The sequence below is a fragment of the Castor canadensis genome, chromosome 12 (assembly GCF_047511655.1).
Source record: "Castor canadensis chromosome 12, mCasCan1.hap1v2, whole genome shotgun sequence".
NCBI classification, from domain to species: Eukaryota; Metazoa; Chordata; class Mammalia; order Rodentia; family Castoridae; genus Castor; species Castor canadensis.
In genome coordinates, this window is record NC_133397.1 from 59590301 (window position 1) to 59610449 (window position 20149).

Here is a 20149-nt window from a genome sequence, read left to right on the forward strand (position 1 = left end):
GTGGAGTCCACCAGCAGAGAGAAAGCATGCTTTTCTTTTTCAGTTGCTTTTGAAACCTATGTTAACCCATGGGGAGCAGACCCAGGAGATTCCCACCCAATAATGAACAAATGGGGAGGAGCATGGGCAGTTCCCAGCCAGGTGAAGTTGGTCTAGGCCATCCCTGGGCAACCTACATGAGCCCCAAGCATTTCCTACTTCTAGTCTGCCTCAGTACCCCAAAAGGCCCTCAAATGGCTCTTTCCAGTCACTTCCCCATAAAGTGTAGCCATTGTTCTTCTATCCGACCTCTAACAGCTGTTGTTTCACTTCACAGCCTCACTTTTGATTGCCATGTAGTAGTCCATATCTGGATCATACTATACTTATTCTAGGCTAAATTGTGTTCCTCTTTAAGATACGTTGAAATCCTAAGACCCTGTTCCTAGGAATGTAACCTTACTTATGTAATCAGGTTAAGAAGCAGTCATTAGAGTAGATCCTAATCCAACATAACTGATGTCATTTTAAGAGGAAAATGTCATACGAAGATGGCAGAGACTTACAGACAGAAGGCCATGTGATGACAAAGGCAGAAGATGGAGTGATGCAGCTGTAAAACAAGGAATGCCACAGATGAATGGCCACCAGCAGCACCTAGGAAGAGACAAGGGAGGATTCTGCTTAGAGTCTCCGAGGGAGAACACCTCTTATGAAACCGTGGTTTTCGACTTTAGCTTCCAGAATTAAGAGAAGAAATTTCTGTTGTTTGTGACACTTTGTTTTGACAGCCCAAGAGAACTAGTACTATAAACCAACTTTGAGTGATACTAGGTTTTATTTTTGTAGTGTTTTCTTATCCCTTATAGGGTTATGTATGGATACTTCTTTATTTTTTTCCTCAGAAGAAAGCATAAATTCTGTATCAAAGAGTATTTATTAGTAGGAAATATTAGTAAGACAATGGATATGAACCAGTAAACTGCCATCTACAGGTCTGTACTCTGGGTGTAGGTGTCACAGGTGGCTTCCTTTGTAATGAGTTCTCAGGTGACCCAGTGTCACTAGGATTCCCTAGCCTGTGTGGGCCCCCATACAGACATAACTGCCCGCATCTATCTAGCTCAGAGAATCTTAGCCCCAAAACTGGGCATGGGGCAACTACCTGTAATTTGAGCCCTCAGGAGGCTGAGGAAGAAGGATCCTGAGTTCAGCCTGGACTACGTAGAGATCTTGGCTCAAAAAAGAAAAAGATAGTCCCACTCTCATACCTCTGTGAGCCTGTGAAGCACTTCTCTCACATTCTTCCCCTTTGAAGTGGCTTGTGCCACTTCCCCTAAGTTTGGCACTGCACTCAAGAGAAAGACCCCTCTTAGGGCTTCAGAAACTGTGGCCATTCTATGTGGCCCTGGCTGCATTCAAACCCGGCTACATTCCTCTAAAAGACCCTTCTTCCCCATTCTGCACTGGAAGCTCCAAAGCAGTGTTACTTGTGCTCTCCTGCCTCCCAGCAGCTCACTGCCTATAGCCATCACCAGGGCACTTAGGAAGCCTGGATCTGAAGCAGACACCACATGTGGGCTCTGTCCCCTCCCCACCCTTCCCCTCCACTGTCCTCGTGAAATATTCCAGAATGGTAACTGAACTAAGTTTTCAGCCTTCACTCTCAGTCATTCACAGAACCCAGCTGTGCAGGTGTGGAGAGCCCTCCTGCTCAAGTTCACAGTCTTCTCATTATTTCTTAAACCTTCATAGCACTCTGACACTAATGAAGCAAATTTCCTCTTATTGCTCTTCTTTTTCAAAAGATTCTTGTTTGCTATTTCCTGTTTATTCTTTCAAATAAACATGTGAATAGTGTCTTCAGCTTCCAAAAGAATTCCATTCAGAACTTGTTTGAGACAGTATTAAACCAGTGAAATTGATCAAAGGAAGTTAGCATTTTTGAGGCGTTAGGGCTTCCATCAGAAAGGATGACTTCCTGTACCTTTTTCAATCTTCCTGGAGGGGAACAGCAGAGGGCAGTCCAAACAACCAGCTGAGTGGGCTATGGGAAGCAGGTCAAGCAAGCATCCCTGACTCCAGGCATGAGAGGTAATTGAAACAGGAAGCAGGATGAGTTCTGAGCCAGCTCTGGCATCTTCCAGGAATCCATAATTTTTTTCATGGCATTGGATGAGTGTGTGCTGAGAACAAATCTGATGAAAGCAGAAAATAAACTGATTTAATAAATTTGGCTGACAGGAGAACTTGCAGCTGGCCCTGGAGCCAAGGACCATGGAGAGAGGGGCAAATTGTGAACAGGTAAGTATGGCTGGCCAGAGAGGTGGCCAGAGAACTGGGCTAAGCATTAGGAGACTTGGACTGGAATGTAAGCTCTGAAATCAGCTGGTTCTGGTCCATTGGGTCTGTATCTTTCCCTGTTGACTGTCTGTTAGCTCCTTTCTCAACTGAGCATACTCACTGAAGGACCTTGAGCCAATTATTCTGTGGTATTTACTAGAATGTCATGGAGTTACATGGCTGAAAATAGTCCCAAGTTGTCAAGAACTTCCATGTGTAAACTCAAGGGACATAACTAGAGGATAAAATGAAGAAATGAGAATTCAAAGGGCTGGGATGATTCTTGCCAGTGGAATAAGGGAACAAAATAATCAAAAGTAGCTCCAAGGACATATTTGGGAGTGGGTAGACATGTCTAAAGAAAGTGATTCCTAAACAGGTTCTTGGGATTTTGTTTGGATAGGACTCCTGGGGATGGCAAATTCTCTGAGATGTCTCAGGGTGAGCCAAGATGTCTCTGCCCCTTGTGACAGTATACTGTAATCACAGGCAACATTTTAGGCATCCTTGAGGTTATAAGTTTGATAAACAAAATTATCAGTGATGTTCCAGATTTTGTTTTTAACTCCTTTCCTTTTATTCCATTAAAATCTTTTTTTTTTTTTTTTTTTTTTAGTTTCCAGGTTTTGTCTTCAGCCAAGGTAGTCCCCATTTAACTCTGTCACAGAGATGGTCTATTAAAATTCTAATTGGATGAGCTCTTCATAGGGCCCTAGGTGGATGTCTGCTTCTCAGATGGTGAGGGAGAAGAAAGTAACGTGTAGGCACCCAAGTCCTTCAAAGAAACTCTTAACAGGTCCTGCAGTACACAGAGCCTGCTGGGCTGCATCTACTCCCATCATTCCATTTTCCCCATGGGAATCCCAAAACTCACCCTATTATGTCTTCCTGACTTACCTACCACTTACGTTGGGTAGATAAGAGTAAGTGAGATCCACTTATACTCCTATCCTACCCAACAGTCTGAAACATCTTCACTGTGGTAACCATACTATAAGCCTCAACTATCAGTTCTTGCTGAGATTTTGGAGGAGAAAAGAAAAACTTGAAGTTCTGCCTGGTAGCCAGTCTCCAAGATGGCTCCAAGATGTTAGTCTCCAGTGATCCTCATGCAGTTGTGTGATTCCCCTTCCACATTGCCCCAGGGTTTGTTTAATGACAAATAACATACAACAGAAATGAGGGAGGTCAACCTCCATGTTGAGAAATCACACAGGCATCTGTAGCCCAGTGCACTGGGCTCTTGCAACAGCCAGTGAAAACAGGCCTGACAACAACCACATAGTGGACTTGATCGTGCATTCTCTTTCAGATGAAACTTCAGATGAGAATACAGCTCTGGCTGACAACTTGACTCTAATCTCAGGACAGATCTTGAGGCAGGAATCACCTAGTTCAGCCATGCCAAGATCCTTGGCTTTCATAAACTGTGAGGTAATACATGTTTGTTTCTTATGCAGCAATAAATAATTGATGCACTTCGTGTGTTTTGTTTTTGACTTTTGAGTAGAGATAGTCAGGAAAACATGCTCCATCTGTAATGGCAAGTCAACATTGGTCTATTTGTGCCAGGAGTTTCAGAACACATTTGACAATAAGAATCCCCTGGGTGCTGGTTAAGCACACAGATTTCTAGGCCTTACTCCTCAGTTTGGGGTGAGACTCAGGAACCAGTATGATCTACTGACATCCCAGGTGATTTTTGTCATTGGACAACTTTGAGAAATAATGCAGAATAGGATGCAAAACTGGATGAACCCTAGTCCTTCCTCAGGGACCAGTGTAAGATGTAGAGCAAGTTGGTACACACACACACACACACACACACACATCTGAAGAGAAGCAGAAGTGGTAAGGAGAAGTGAAAAACCGGAGGGAGGAATTAATTGCATGCTTCTTGCAAGAAATAACATGTGAACAGGTCTCAAATTTGGTTAGGATCTCACAGAGCAAAATAGGGAATGAATCAGTAATGGTAATAGCTGGCATTTCTCACGTGCCGGCTAAGTGCCAGGCATTGTGCTAAGCCTCTTACCTGCCATAGTTTATTTAATCCTCACAACTTTATGATGTGAGAGCTATTATCATCCTTAATTTACAGATGAGGAAAGCTAGGCTTTGGTTACCCCACTGCCCAGGGTCCAAGGTCACAGGGTTCACGTGTGGAGAGCTAGGCAGAAAAGAGGCAGCTGACTCCATACCCAGGACTTTGACACTATTCTGTTCCATGTTGCAGAGAACATGAGATTCAGAGATGGAAAAGTGCTGTGATGTTTTTGAAAATGACAAGGTTTTTGTGTAAGTAGAAGTCCAGGGAAGGATATGGGCCAGAGGGAGATACTGCATGAAGTGTTAGAACCTGGCACTTCTTTATGCAAACTCAACTCATTTATTTTGTTAATGAGGAAATGGAGCGCCAGAGGGGTTATGTGACTTGCTGAAAGTCACATGGCTCAATAGTGACAAAGTGAGCTCTAGGTTCACACTCTGGCAGCACCCTTTCCATTAAGGATAATTAGAGGCCAGTCATGGATAGGCATTGGATGGATGCCTTGCTAAGGTCTGGCGATTATATAGGAGGGATAGTTATGTAAAATATACCTAACGTATTGTGCTTTTGTGACTGGCGTATTTCATTTAACATGATGTTTTCAAAATTCACTTATGTTGTAGCATGTCTTAGTAATTCAATTATTTTCCCCCATTTAAAAAAGTGTGATAAATATACATATTTACCATCCTGCTTTTAAGTGTGTAATTCAATAGTAGTACACATATTCACACTGTAGTGCAAGCATCACCAACATCCATCTTCAGAATGAAAATTTTGTGAAACTGAAAGTCTATACCCATTAAACCATAACACCATGTGTTAGCCAGCTTTCCATTGCTGTGACAAAATACCTGAGAAAATAAACTTTAAAAGGAGAAAGATTTATTATGGCTCCTGGTTTTAGAAGATTCAGTGTATGGTTGATTGACTCTGTTGTTCTGGGGTCTGTGATGAGGTAGAACATCATGGGGTGATCACAAAGCTATTCACCTTATGGCAGCTAGGAAAGGCCAGGATTCCAATATTCCCCTCAAGGTCACCTCCTCAATGACCTAACTTTCTATAGCTGGGCCCCACCTCTTAAAGGCCCCACTACCTCTCATTAGCGATACAAACTGGCGAGCAGGCCTTTAGCATGTGGACCTTTGGGGGTTATTTAATTTCCAAACCATAACACACTTAGCCCCTGGGAACCGCTGCTCTTTCTACTTTTTGCCTCCATGAATTGCACTCCTTTAGGCTCTTCACGTAGGTGGAATCGTAGAGTGTCTTCATGTGTTTGGCTACTTCATTTAGCATAATGTCCTTAAGGTGCACACATGTCATAGCATGTGCCAGAATTTTCTTCCTTTTTAAGGTTGAATAATATTCCATTGTGTATCTATCTATCTACCACATTTTATTTATCCATTCCTCCATTGATGGACACGAGGGTTGCTTCCATGTTTTACCTATTGTAAATAATGTCACTATGAACACAGGCACAAGCTACTCAGTTCTTTTAGGTATATACCCAGAAGCAGAAATGCTGGATCTTATGGTAGATAACATTGTACTGTTTCCACAGAGTCTACACTACTTTACAGTCCCCAAAAAAGTACACAAGGGCTCCAATTTCTCCATATCCTCACCAGCACTTGCTATATTTCCTGGAAAGGCTGAATAAATTTTATTGTACATTCATATCATGTATTTTATTTATCCATTCATCAGCTGATGGACATGTGGGTGGTTTCTGCCTCCCGGTTATTGTGAACGATGCTGCTATGAACATGGGTGCGCTAACACCTGAATTCCTGCTGTCCATTCTTTTGAATTAGATTTCTTGGGATGATAGATCTAGAATTTAACGTGTTGTGGAATCTGTAGGCTTTTGACAGAGACCTGTGTTCTGTAGGCCAGCTTGGTCTTCCCAGCTTTCTTCTGAACACATACGGGATGGCGTGGGGGGTGTTAGCTTCTCTCTCGCCATTGTCTTGTCCGCGCCCTCTCCCCTGCTCTCCAGAAAGCAGTTCTGAGCCTGCAAGCTGCCGGCAGCTGCCAGCGGGTGACCCTGGTGTTCAGCCCGAGGGAAAGGGGTCTGGGCCAGTCCCAGCGGGTCCTGTGCAGGCGGTGTTGCGGGCAGCACGGAGGATCCGTCCCTTTGGAAGCTCAAGGCTCAGTGGGGCAGTGCCCGCCCACTGGTGGCAGCGCCGGCTGGCCAGGTGAACCGGCGAGGAGTCCCGTGCCCTGGGGCGGGCACAGCCGGGCCGGTGTAGGCGCAGAGCCCGGCCTAGAACGCGGGCGCCCCCCTTCCCGCCCCAGGCGGCCGTTCCGGAGCCAGAGCCGGGAACGCGCCGCCCGCCTGGCCCGCTCCCCCTGGCGTGTCCTCGCCGCGAGCTGCAGCCTGGGCGGGCTCTACCCAACGGCCGAGGGACGGCTGCCGGTTCTCCACCTGGAACACCCCGGCGTACCCCCACTTGCAGCCCGGACCCCAGGAGCCTGGCGCCCCCGGGGAAGCACACCTCCCGACCCCTGGCGCCCCGCGACCACCGGGGGAGGGGACAGCGAGGGCTGGGCGGACCCAGCTGGGGGTGGCCTGGGCGCCGAGCCGCCGCCGATCTGTGTGTCCGCGCGGTAGCGCGAGCGCAAGTTTCACCCAAGCAGGGCGACATCGCCCGGAGGAGGAGAGACAGGGGATCTGCCCGTGCCCGCGGGCCACCGGGAGCAGCGATCCGGTCCCGGGCATGAAGGAGACGGGCGCGGGGCGCCGCGATGCTGCAGGTACCGAGCGCGCCCCCGCAGAGATGCTCTAAAGACCCCACGTGGCGCCCGCCGTCGGGGTCGTGGGCCCGGGTTTTTGAATGCCAAGGGGTTTTTTTCAGGGACTTGGCTTTGTGCTTTTCTTCAGAGAGGCCAGACACGTCCCAACTTTTGTCCTTAGGCGTATCCGCCAGGCTCCGAGAAGTTGGAGACAGGAGAGGGCTTATGTATGGGCAGGGGCTGAAATGAGTGGCTTCCCGCGATCCAGAGGACGGAGTGGGAGTGCGGTTCCTTCTCGAGCCGAGGACACAGGAGAAAAGGCCTCTGGATAATTTCCTTTTCGATCCTCACTCTCCCAACGCCCTCCCCTATAAGTTTCTATTCTTTTGTTTTAAAACCCGACTTTGAGCCTTCCCGGTGAATGTATCATTGTTGGGGTACCCCTGGAAGCGGCATGCAAGGGGTGAGATTTGTCCCGCTGGTATGGCAGTCCTGCCTGCCTGGGCTCCAAGCCTGGCCCCTTCTGACTTTTCAGGTCTGGGTTCTGTGCCTGACAACTGATAGGGGCAGAGGCCAGGGCTGAGCTGGGCAGAACTGGAAGCCTAAAAGAAGAGCAAAATCAGATGAGGAGTTGAGAGAGGGAGGGGCACTGGGGCTGAGCCTCATCAGGGTGCACAGGGTCTTTACCCTGGCCCCTTAAAGATGGGCCCATACTTTGAGAAGGTTGGGCAGTAGGCTTTCCTTGGGTGGGAGGCGAGAGCCTGCCCTTGCCTCCCTTTTCCAGAACTCAGGTTTGCCTTTGTCTTCCTCTTGTTCTCCTAGCTATTTTTTTTTTTTTTTTTTTTGTAGTGGGGATTGAATCTCATCTAGGCGAGTGCTCTACCACTTCAGCCATGCCCTCAGCCTTCCTTTTTGTTTATATTTTGTTTCTGTGGTAGAGTCTCACTTTCTCCAGGCTCTCTCCAACTCTGAATCTCTCCTGTCTCTGGGTCCCAAGTAGCTAGGATTATACACAGGCTTCTCCTGACATTTCCGGTGCTCTCCAGAGGCCATTCCTTGGAGCTGTGGCTCCCTGCGCTGATGTCTTCAGGCTGTAGGGAGAAGTCAGGGACCAAGGGGATTCTGTTTTCCTTTCTGTTTCCAGCAGTGTTGTGACAAACTTTCTGCCCCCACCAGCAGCCCCTACCCCATTATGTGGTGTGTGACCCAGGGTCCGATTTCCCTTCCCTTCCTTGCTGCTGGCAGGGAGGCCTGAGTGCTCAATAGTGACTCCTTGCAGTTCTGGGGTGTAACACTGTACCTCTCCTGGAGCCCATGCTTTACAGACGTTATTGATCTCTGTCTAGAGGATGTTGAAACCCTGAGTGTTTAAGCTGTTCCACCTTAGGACACATCACCAGCCAAGGAAGGATTGTGCTCTCAGGTCATCCCTCAGTGACAGGCTATGATTTTGCCCCTGCAGTCTCTGCCTGGGGACAGGCCCTGGGAATGTGCCAGTTGATAGGGTCACAGCAGCTGTTGAGGTGGGAGCAGGAAGCTTAGTGAGGAGAGGGGAAAGTGGCTGCTAGATTTTACAGCTGTGTTTTGCCAGATGCCTGGCTCATGAGGAGCAGATGGACTGCCTTAGCCCTCCCTCTTTGATGGTATTCAAAGACATTTCTTTGGAGCCACTGGAAAGGAGCTATTGTTAAGATCAGGCTGTCAGGACTGAACAGAGTTTGGAGCAGACCACTTTGGCTTCCTCATACTCCCCACTCTGGTCCTTGAGGAAAAGTGCAGCATTTCTGAGTCTGCAGTGACGGGCTAAACGGAGTGGGAGCCTCATTGTCTCCGCAGCATCCAGCCTTGGCCAATTGAGTAATATGTGGTTTTCCCTCATTTGTCTTCTCTCACTAGTCCCTTTTTTTCCACTACAACACTATCTGTTCACTCTGAGCAGGTGGCTAATGGGGCTGCTGAGGTTATAGAATGAGTTTAAACTCAGCCAGGTTCTCTTCAACATGTAGTCAACTGTCTGCATGTCTTTCACAGGCTTAGAATGGAGCTCGGATTCTGAACTCCTAGGAAGCTGACGGGGACCCTGACTCATTAAGAAGAGCCATCAGCCTTGCAGACATCACTCCAGAAGAATTCCTAGCAAGCTTGCTCACACACCTGGCCAGATGGAGATCACTGTGGGGGTCATGGACGAGAATGCCACCAACACCTCCGCCAACTTTCTTTCTGCATTCGACCCCTACGGATCCCAAACTGCTTCCTTCCCATTCAACTTCAGCTATGGTGACTATGATATGCCCTTGGATGAAGATGAAGATGTGACCAACTCCCGGACTTTCTTTGCGGCCAAGATCGTCATCGGCATGGCCTTGGTGGGCATCATGCTGGTCTGTGGCATTGGTAACTTCATTTTCATTGCTGCCCTGGCCCGCTACAAGAAGCTGCGCAACCTCACCAACCTGCTCATCGCCAACCTGGCCATCTCTGACTTCCTGGTGGCCATCGTCTGCTGCCCCTTTGAAATGGACTACTATGTGGTGCGCCAGCTCTCTTGGGAGCATGGCCATGTCCTGTGTGCTTCTGTCAACTACCTGCGCACTGTCTCTCTCTACGTCTCCACCAATGCCCTGCTGGCCATTGCCATTGACAGGTGAGGCAGTAGTAGGGGAGAGAAAAGTGACCAGGGAGGAAGGGGGATCTGAATCGCCCCTTTCTTTCTTGCAGTCGCATATTGATGGAAAGTGTCTGAGCTCCCTGTAGACCTGGATTAATGGGGCATTAATTTGCCCACTGCCTGAACAGTGAGAAGAGTTCTTGTTTTCCAGCTTTGGTCAGGCAGGAGGTAACAGAATCCTTGGAGTTGAGCAGTAGGAAGCCTTTTGCTCACTCTGCTGTGGACTTGCTCCCATGTGTACTTGTTCAAGGTTTAGAATAGACAGGTAAAAGGAGGTGTTGAGGGAGAAGTTTAAGTTCCAGGCAGTTACTTCTGAGTCAACTTGAAAACCTTGAGGGAAGTTTCTATTTCATCAAGACTTCCTTTACTAAAACATGACCTCCAGGATAATGGATTTTTAAGTAAGATTAAGGCAGGGATTTGTTTTTTGCAGGAAAAAAGGAAGAAAAAGAAAAAGGAACATTTGCTTACTTACTTTTTGTTGTTGTTGTGTTAATCACTTTACACCTTTGCGTTCATCTGCATGCAGCAGTGTGAACCACCTGTTTCTAGTGATGGTAAACAAGATCAACAGAGCAACCTTGGCAGTTTTTCTCTACTTAGTCTTTTCATTTGGTCTAGACTTGTGTTAATGGGCCAGGGAGGTCCTTGTTCTCTGGGGACTGCCTTTGCTAACTCCTCTGCCCAGTTTTTGACTCTCAGCACAAAGCACCTTGTTACAGTCTACAGACGGTGGCCCTAAGGGTAAAATCAGGCTTCAGTGTACTTGGATCTGAACAGCCTGCCTCTCTACTCCAGGAGCCAGAAGCTCACATGCTCTCCCTGTTCCACAGCCTCGGGGCTCAGGGATGTTTGACCAGGCCCTCACAGCCCCTTACAGCACTGTGGCTGTGGACAACTAAACTAACGCATGAAGGGTTTTTTTGTTTGTTTTTATTCTGATATTTGTGAGCTTTGCTTCAAATGATTTTTATTCTAATGTGTTACTACCATCTAATTTCAATTTTGTAGTCTAGGAATCATTGATTTGTGATCTATGTATTCAAAAATTTATCAGTGATTTTCAAGTCTGATTTGGTTAGCTTAGGGCAATCAAGTTTTTTATCTTGGTATAAAAATACACTTATGATTCTAAAAATGCCTTTATTTTTTCTAATGAAACTTCTGTAGGCGTAGTGCTCGTGTTACTCTGGCTGGGTTTAAATTCTTGCTTTGCCACCTACTCACTACAGGGCTTAATGCTTGTTAGTTTGACCTCTCTCTGCTTCAGTTTTTTTTTTTTTTTTATCTATAAAATGTGGATAATGCAAAAACCTAATGTACTGAAGATTAACTGGAATAATATCTGTAATTTTTTAGAACAGTGTTTAAGACAAACAAGCACTACATAAAGAGTGGCTATTATAGTTCTTAAAAGACTAAGAACAACAATGAAACCAGATACACTAATAAGCATTTCCAATTGGCTAATCTCTCTGCTTTCATTATCGATTATTTTTACAATATGCTTTAGATAAAATAACAATGGAAGGTTTTTAAGAAACACAGCTATCTGGACGCAGCGGACGCAGCAGACCATTTATCTTCCACCTGCTTAGACTTCTCTGTTCCTACTACTGGTTCTATTGTTCTTCCAGGCATCTAAGCTAGAAAGTCTCTTTTGTCCTGGCCACTCTCTCTTCTTCTCCAGCATTCATTCAACTGCCAGGTCCTGGCCAAATTCACCCTGTCCCCACAATGTTCACTTGGCAAGACTGCCATAGTCTCCCCTTGGTCTTCTTGACATCAGTGTATCTCGCCCTGCTCATCTGCCAGCCCTTCCCCTTTGTACCCCATCCTAAACATTTTTTTATTGTTTTTATTGTACTGGGGGTACACTGTGACATTTACAAAAGTTCTTACAATATATCAGAGTTGAATTCACCCCCTCCTTCACTCTCCTCTCTCCCCTCTCCCCATTCATTTATGCATGCACGCATTCATTAAAAATGTGTTTTCAGTGACTAGGTGATAGGTACTATTCAGAGCCTTGGGGATATGATGGTGAACATGATATAAGAAGTTACTTGCCCTCAAGGAGGTTATTTCCAAAGGCTGGAGAGAGGTAACTCTGAGGCAAACAAACAATGAAGGTAATTTCAGAAGTGAGAAATACGCTGAACAAAACCAAATACACACAACCTCAGAAACATCAAGAGCCATTGAGCGTGGCACCTATTCTAGGTGAAGTATCTGTGAAGAGACTTTTGAACCAACCACTGAGTGATGGGGAAGGTCTCCCTTGTGAAGATTGGGAGAAAGCATTGCAGACAAAGGGAATTATACATGCAAGATCTCCAGGCAGGAACAGACTTGATGGATTCTAGGAATGGAGAGAAGGTTCCTGTAGCTTAAAGGAAGTAAGAAAGGCTGCAACCAAATTCTGTCTTGAACATGTCTCTCCTGTCTTGCTTAAATAACTGATAATAACTCCATTGTCTGCAAAGTATAGCTCAAACCTCTTCACATGTTTCAACCTTATTTTTTCTAGCCCCTGACGGCCTCCCAGTCTCATGATGTGTTAAAAACATTTATGTCCTGTTTTCCAAGAAAGGTTGCAGTCTTTTTGAAGGCTTTTACCATGGCCTTCTAAATTTTCTATTCACCCAGTGCCAGGCATTTGATGAAGATGAAGTTTTAGTAAAATCTTATTAAGTGCCCAGAATTCATGATTAACCAAGATGAGGGAAGGTTTTCCAAGAGGATAGAACAGTGTTTGCAAAAGCCTAGACGTGGGGATACCTAGGGAGGCAGGGAGGTGTGTGCTACAGTGACAGAAACATGAGAGAGGTGAGATCAGAAAGGACAGGGATTTCAAAATCTAGCAGAGGGTACAACCTGATCACAGAGGGAACGTAAAATACCACAAGAGAAATCTTTCCCCCAGGCCTGGGGCTCCTCTTTGATGTGGTGACACCTGTGCTGTCCTGCAGTGTATCCCTTTGATCCCACAGCATACAAGACACTAGCCGCACCCCCCCTTTACTGGGAATGCTGAGGAAAACAGCAATGTCTATGTACTGTGGGAGGCTCTTCCTCTGTCTTGATGAGGCCAACTAATGCTTGAGGAGCCTTGCACAGCCTTAGCAAAAACACATGCCCCTGGTGAAGTCATTGGTTGGGTTCACCTGCCCCCAAGAAGCAGGAGTGCACTTGCTGCCCATCCCATGACCAGCCTAGCTGCTGTTACATCTGCCATTGCTATGGTTAGACCTGGGACAGAATCCTAGGGGTAGAGAGGGAGCCTAAATGCTCCAATCAGGCACCCAGTCCACTATCATCACACAAACTACTGCCTGGACAACTCTTTGTCCAGCAGCCTTTATTCCTTGTTCTTTGGGTACTGCTGGAGATGGATGTTTTTGGACCTACACCACTGCTGTCATCCATCCATACACAGGGCAAGCAAGGGCCTGTTCCTAACTAGAGAAGAGCAGCTGCCAGTTGTCTGACTTTTTCATGGAACATCACTAGATAGAAATCAACTGTGGTGAAGAGAAAAGAGGAAAGGGCTACTAAGATGCCAGGGAGGCTGGAAGAAGGGTCAGGACTGGCTCTTGCTGGAAAGGGAGGGAGCAGATGGCATATTATAGAGGCTATTGGATTGACAGCAAAATGTGAGTTCAAGTCAGGCAATTTCTAGTCAATTTGGCAGGTTGTTTCTTTTCTAGCCTCAGTTTACTCATCCATAAAATGGGCTTCTTTGGTCTCTTACCTATTTCATAGGGTTGGGACTACACAATAAAAATGTGGGTTTGAAAGTCCTCTGTAAACTGTAAACTTCTTTACAAACATAAGCAAATATTACTAATGCTAGAGTTCTAATCCTAGTATAGCAAAGGCTTCTGGGAATCCCTAAAGCAGTTTCTGCAGCTAGCCCATTAGTAAATGCATCAGGAAGCTCTCTTACATTGCTCATGGCATTGACCTTGGGAATGGAGTTGTGGTGATGTCAGAGATGTCAGGATGAAATAACCCTGAAGATTCATTTTGATAGGAGGAACTGAATTCAATAAAACAGAAAGTAATAAAAGACTTGCAAATGTAGTATTGCCAATAGTGGGTAAAAGAACATTGCAGAGTATGTAGAGTAGCTCTGGAAAAAAGTACACTTTGAGATACTGGTAGTTTCTTGTATATTAATAGCTGATTATTATTTATATGCAGTAGCTCAGTGATACTTACAGTTTATAGATGAGGAACTTAAGCCAAGAGGACTAAGAAAAATTACTCCAATTCACATAGCAAGTTTGTGGCAAAACTGGAACTCAATTCTTGGTACTCAGAGTCCTTGATGGGTTCTGATGGGCCTTGCACCATCAGAAGCACCATGGTCCTGTGAAGGACCTGTACAGGTACATGGTCATTGACAAACATTGTGAGTTTGGAGCATCACAAACACTTAGAGCTGATTGTGGTGGCTCATGCTTATAATTCTCACTACTCGGGAAGCAGAGATCAGGAGAGTTATGGTTCAAGGCCAGCCTGGGCAAGAAGTTAATGAGACTCCATTTCAACCAATAAAATTCTGTGCATGGTGGTATGTGCTTGTCCTCCCAGCTATGATGTGGGATGCGATAGGAGGATCCCAATCCATGCTAGCCTAGCATAAATGTGAGACCCTATTTGAAAAATAACTAATGCTAAACTGGAGGTATGCTTCAAGTGATAGAATGCTTGCTGTGCAAGCATGAAGTCCTGAGTTCAAACCCCAAGTCCCACCAAAACAAAAGGGAGGTGGGGGCTGCAAACATGGCTCAAGTGGTAGAGTGCCTGCCTAGTAAGCACAAAGCTCTGAGTTCAAGCCCCATACCGAAAAAAAAAAAATCTTGGGGCGTCAACTGGGAGGAGAAGAAATAGAATTATAAGAGAACATTTCTACAGCGAACAATTATGAAGACGATTTCTTTTTTGACAGAGTAGTCAGCAGAACACTGTGGGGCAGACAGAGAGCACATGAACCCACGACAGCAAAAGCTCTGGGCTCTTTAATTTTCAGTGACTCAAGCCAATCGATGGCCTCGCACCATCAGAAGCACCATGGTCCTGTGAAGGACCTGTACAGGTACACTGGCCAAAGCATCACCAACCAACACTGCAGATATTCCTGTTCTGTTTTTTAGCACTAAGGAGTCGCCTAGAGTGCCAGGGATGCATGCTGGTGGCCAAGCAGGCAGGCAGCTAGCTGCATGTCCAGAGGGCACCCAACCCACCCAGCTTCATCAGTATCTTCTGGGAGTTGGAGAACAGAAGTCCCCTGGGAATCTTCAATTCACAATGAGTTTGGCTGTTTGCATTGTGGGGGAGAGACAGAAATGGCAAAAATATCCAAAAAAAAAAAAAAAGAGAACCTCTCTTCAGATCAAAACCCAAGAAAGATGACATAACCTCAAAGGGATTTATTTCAAAGAAAACAAAGAATTGGTTTGACTTTCTTTCAAGCCCCTGTCACATTGTGCTCAGTTCTACCAGGGATAAGCTGTGACACATGAGAATGTGTTTATTTCCAATGTTGATTAGTCATTCCCTCCCACTTCACTTCCCATCTTTTTCCTTCTCCAACTTCCACCCCCTGGCAGGCATGGAAAGTGTTCCAGGAGACCAGGGCTCTGTGTATAAGCTGTGTGCTCTCACACCACCCTGGTGACTCACAGCCCCCAGACAGTACTCTCTCCTTCCTGGACCACCGTGATAACCATAGTGTGGTTCTTTTAGAAAGAACAAAAGCAGTATCTTTGACTGCCTGATGTTTTGTGGTTAAAAAAATATATGTTCGTATGCACTCTAACTGATTTTCACATCAGCCCTGTGAGGTGGGGTGAAATGTTTTCTATCGAGGATCTTGTGGTATATGCTACTCTCTCTCCAGCCTCCATCTTGTCACCTGGAAAGGGGGACGAATGACAATGTGCTTTTCCTCCATGTCCACATGCACAGCAATATTTTCTAATGCCTGTCATCTCTCAGTTGGAAAGGAAAAATTCTCCCAGCCTCTCTTTGGAGTTATCAGTCTTATTTAGCTCGGAATTTTTGGGCAATTAGGATGAACAGCATGAAAACAGGAAGGAGCTGGGAATAGTGCCAGGCTAGCAACCAATGGGAGATTTCATTACCACATTTCATAGTAATATTGCCTTAAAAAAAAGTATATCCCATGTTTAAAACTTTGTTAGATGTAATGCATACATATTCACGTTTAATCTTTAAAAGCAACCCACAACTTTGGGGGATAAGGAAGCTGAGGTTGAGAGCGATTAAATAAGACTTGCCTGAGGTTGCACAACTAGTTGAAGTGAAGCTGGTTTGCGTTCAAGTCCACTTGGAGGAAGCCCACGTGCCACTGGGCTTCCCCCCAACACACACACCATTCATGCTTGTAATGCTGCAAAAATGAATTTCTCACCCAGCACCTGCTGCTCACCATGGTTGACTCCATTCCTGTTCTTGCCCTAGGTATCTGGCCATTGTCCATCCGCTGAGACCACGGATGAAGTGTCAGACAGCCACCATCCTGATCGCCTTGGTGTGGACGGTGTCCATCCTCATTGCCGTCCCGTCAGCCTACTTCGCCACCGAAACTGTCCTTGTCATTGTCAAGAGCCAGGAGAAGATCTTCTGCGGCCAGATCTGGCCTGTGGACCAGCAAGTCTACTACAAGTCCTACTTCCTCTTCATCTTCGGCCTGGAGTTCTTGGGCCCAGTGGCCACCATGACCCTGTGCTATGCCAGGATCTCCCGGGAGCTCTGGTTCAAGGCGGTGCCCGGGTTCCAGACGGAGCAGATCCGCAAGCGGCTGCGCTGCCGTCGGAAGACCGTCCTGGTGCTCATGTGCATCCTGACCGCCTACGTGCTGTGCTGGGCGCCCTTCTACGGCTTCACCATCGTGCGTGACTTCTTCCCCACCGTGTTCGTGAAGGAGAAGCACTACCTCACCGCCTTCTACGTGGTGGAGTGCATCGCCATGAGCAACAGCATGATCAACACCGTGTGCTTCGTCACGGTCAAGAACAGCACGGTCAAGTACTTCAAGAAGATCATGCTGCTCCACTGGCGTCCCTCCCACCACGGGAGCAAGTCCAGTGCCGACCTGGATCTCAGAACAACAGGGATGCCTGTCACGGAGGAGGTGGACTGTATCCGACTAAAGTAACCCGATGGACGATCCGAGTTTAAACGTAAGACAGGACCTTTGGGGACACTGGCCAGTGTGCTTGGGTACATATACCTGTCAACCACAAATTCCATCCTCACAGAGGGAAGAGTATGGACAACTGTGTGGCCACTGTGTTTAATGAGCTCAGAATTTCTAAAACTGATGTGACTAGACACTGTCACTAATAGTCAACATTCACTGAATGTCTAATTTGTGCCAGGAGTAGGCACTGATGAAACCTAATGTTTTGATGACGTTTAGTTGATAAAATGAAATAGGGACTCAACCAAGGAAAATGTGGTGTAGGCTGTCTGGAATACGGAAGTTGCCAGAAGGGAGCCAGAGAAGATATGTAGGATTGCAGTTCATGTGTTTGTAGTGGGAGGGCATCTTAGGTGGTCTCTGCTGCTCCCCTCACACTGGTCCAGATCATCTCTAGGAATGCTCTGAGGCTTCAGTTCACTCCTAACACTTGCAAGGCTGGGTCAAGAATACAAAAGCAGCTCCCAGCTCTGTCTACAGTCTTTCTTTTCTCATCCCTGGTCTGATCCTCACTGGGAAGAGCCTTGTACATATGCACATGGACACCCCAGGATTCATGGCCAAGTTCTGTGTACACGTTCTGACCTCACCTCCCACACTGATCTACCCAGACCCAGGGCTTATCCGAAATGATAAAACTTAAAATCAAGAGGATGGACTTGGAGAGAAGCCATATAGACCATGGATGCCATTTGGACAAGGAATTATGGGATTCTGGTTCTTAGGGGCAAGTCTAGAGAAAGGAATTCTGGGCTTAGGGTAGATTTGTCTCCTTGGCCTTATGGGATACTTACTCTGGAGTTGTAGGAGGATGGGAGGGACTGGAGGGGAGAGTCTGAAAACACGGGCGTTGGGGCAGAAGCTCAGGTTCTCCAGGTATAAGGATGAAGTTGCCTCATCTCTCAGTTATTCTGGCCTGGACCAATTTGAAAGAAAGGGAGTGTGAATGACCAGGGGTAGGTCCAACAATGAGCTCTAGTGACCCCAGCAACTTACTAAAGGCTCATCCCAATTTCTAACCCGCCTCCTTTGTTTGGTGTTTGCAATTTTGGAATTTGAAACATTGGACCAAGAAGAGCTGAGATCCAGTCTTGGCTGTATGGTTTATGTGGCCTGGGAAAAGTCTCTCTGAGAGGACAAAGGTCATAGTTGTGAAGCCTTGTTGGAGTGGTTGTTGGGAACCTGTGGAATAATATGTGAGGAAATGCATTCAACTGTGTGCCTGAACAAAGAAAACTTGTTACCTTGGCTGACGTGTCTAGCAACCTCACCCTTTTCTCCTTTCGTTGTTTTCATGTGGAGTGTGTCTGTACCATTCTGCACGGCACATCACGCATTATTTCCTGATAACATGTTGGTGCCAACCAGGCTATGAGATTTGGTCGCCGAAGATAAAGGAAATGGTGGCAGGGTCTACAGTTAGGAGATGAGCTCAAGGCTTCGAAACTCCAGAATCAGAGCGTCTTGGTGATCATGACATAGTGACCACCTTCCAATGTGTGTTCCCAGCCAGCATGAGTCTGGGCAGGGATAAGAGCGTTTCTCAGCCTGTTTTTATTCTCACAAGTGTCAGAGCTATGGAGTGGACTTGTCCTTTCCTTCTTATATAATTCCAGAGCAGAACATTTAGAAGGCTCAGTGATACCTGTGTGGTGTTTCCCCTCCAAATACAGTCAACTCTGTTTTGGGCAGAAAAGTTTATTTTTTTATAATTTATTACCCTAGCTTATTTCCAGGGAATAAGCTATAAGTTTATACATAGATTCAAAGACCTACTTATTTCTTCTCACTTAGCGCCCAACAAACTTACCTTACATTTTAGTCAGGATTTTCTCAGAGAATAAAAGTTAATTAAAATATAAGCCTAAACTAAGTACACATTGGAAAGCAGTTCTTATTTTCTTATATATAAAATCATATATTGCATTCTAAAATGACTAAATGTGGGCTTTTGAATTAAGAAGCAATGAAGTGATATAATTTATTGGTATTGTGTTCACCATTCCCATTAAGAAGGCTAAACAAGAGTTGACTATACTAAATAGGAGTTTTTCACATATGATAACTGAAATTCTTTCTGCTTTTCAGCTGAAAATGTATCAATTTTTCACTCATTTAACTGTCTGTAGTATTTCCAGCTATTAGCGTCCGCTTTGATTTTTGTAGTGAATGGATGTTGTGTTAGCAAGTGAAATAAAAACAGATGTATGTGTACGTAGGATGTATTAGTACGTGCCGGTGTCGTGTTGTGGGTCAGTGTCGAGGGTCCTGGCCTTCAGAGGCCAGAGAACTGGCTCTTGAGGCAGTTAAATGATGAGTCAAAGCGGGTATATAAAGTAGGATTTATTAGAGAGAAAGGAAAGGCTACAGCTAAGGTACTGCAGTGGAGCCCGGAAGCCAGTGGCTCACTGCTCGGGTGAAGGCTGGGGTTTTTATGGACGTTCTAACTCTGGGTTAGGTGAGTTTTTCTCATTGGCCATGGATTCGCGGGCTTTCTCAGGGGAACTGGTTTGGTTTGCACCTTTATTGGGGGAAGGGAACAATCTTGAGAGCATTTTGCTCATCAGCCCGTGGCAGATCTATCAGACCCTGTATCTCTTCTTTAGGATGCAGAAATGCAGGTTACAACTCCCTCTCAGGGTACAGGAATGCAGGCCTAACTCCTCAGGATGCGGGAATGACGGTGCTCTCCAGGGGGAGATGGATCCCCATCTGCCTTAGGTCTCCAGACCCAACAGGATCATTATAGTTCCTGTAGTTTCTGTTCCACTTCCTATCCTTGTCCAAGTTCTAGGGTGATGGCTTTTTGGGTGAAGACTGAATAGATTCCATGATCATGATTTCTGACAACAGTGCTACCCGTGCTCTTACTGCTATAAACTTCCCGCCTCCATCCTGAAGAAATTTAACTGATTTATATATCTTCTTCCTTTAAATCTGCTCTGGTAAAGTCATTAATACATTTTGGCACCAAGGTGCCAAAACTTGAAATCTGAGACCCATTTACTGCAATTACATAAATTAGGACTAAACCTTTTGAACAGGAACAGGGTTAATGTCCACACCTGCAGAAAGAGCAAGAGACAGACCTATGACAAAATGCCATGCTCAAACTTCTTGAGCTGAC

At 46.0% G+C, this 20149-nt stretch overlaps 1 protein-coding gene across 1 annotated transcript; it reads left to right on the forward strand.

Annotated features, from left to right (window-relative positions):
* Positions 1 to 6804: 6804 nt before the first annotated feature.
* Positions 6805 to 19379, forward strand: Prokr1 (prokineticin receptor 1). Its single transcript, XM_074049873.1, has 3 exons — positions 6805 to 7138; positions 9149 to 9764; positions 16281 to 19379. Exons 2-3 carry the CDS (start codon positions 9280 to 9282, stop codon positions 16975 to 16977), a joined length of 1182 nt encoding a protein of 393 aa, XP_073905974.1. The 5' UTR covers positions 6805 to 7138; positions 9149 to 9279; the 3' UTR covers positions 16978 to 19379.
* The last annotated feature ends 770 nt before the right edge of the window (positions 19380 to 20149 follow it).

What these genes read in the sequence shown, in the direction of transcription:
- Prokr1 (XM_074049873.1), top strand. Translation starts at nt 9,280, where the DNA reads ATGGAGATCACTGTGGGGGTCATGGACGAGAATGCCACCAACACCTCC. An exon ending in CTGGCCATTGCCATTGACAG is followed by an intron (nt 9,765 to 16,280) that starts GTGAGGCAGTAG and finishes TTCTTGCCCTAG; the next exon opens with GTATCTGGCCATTGTCCATC.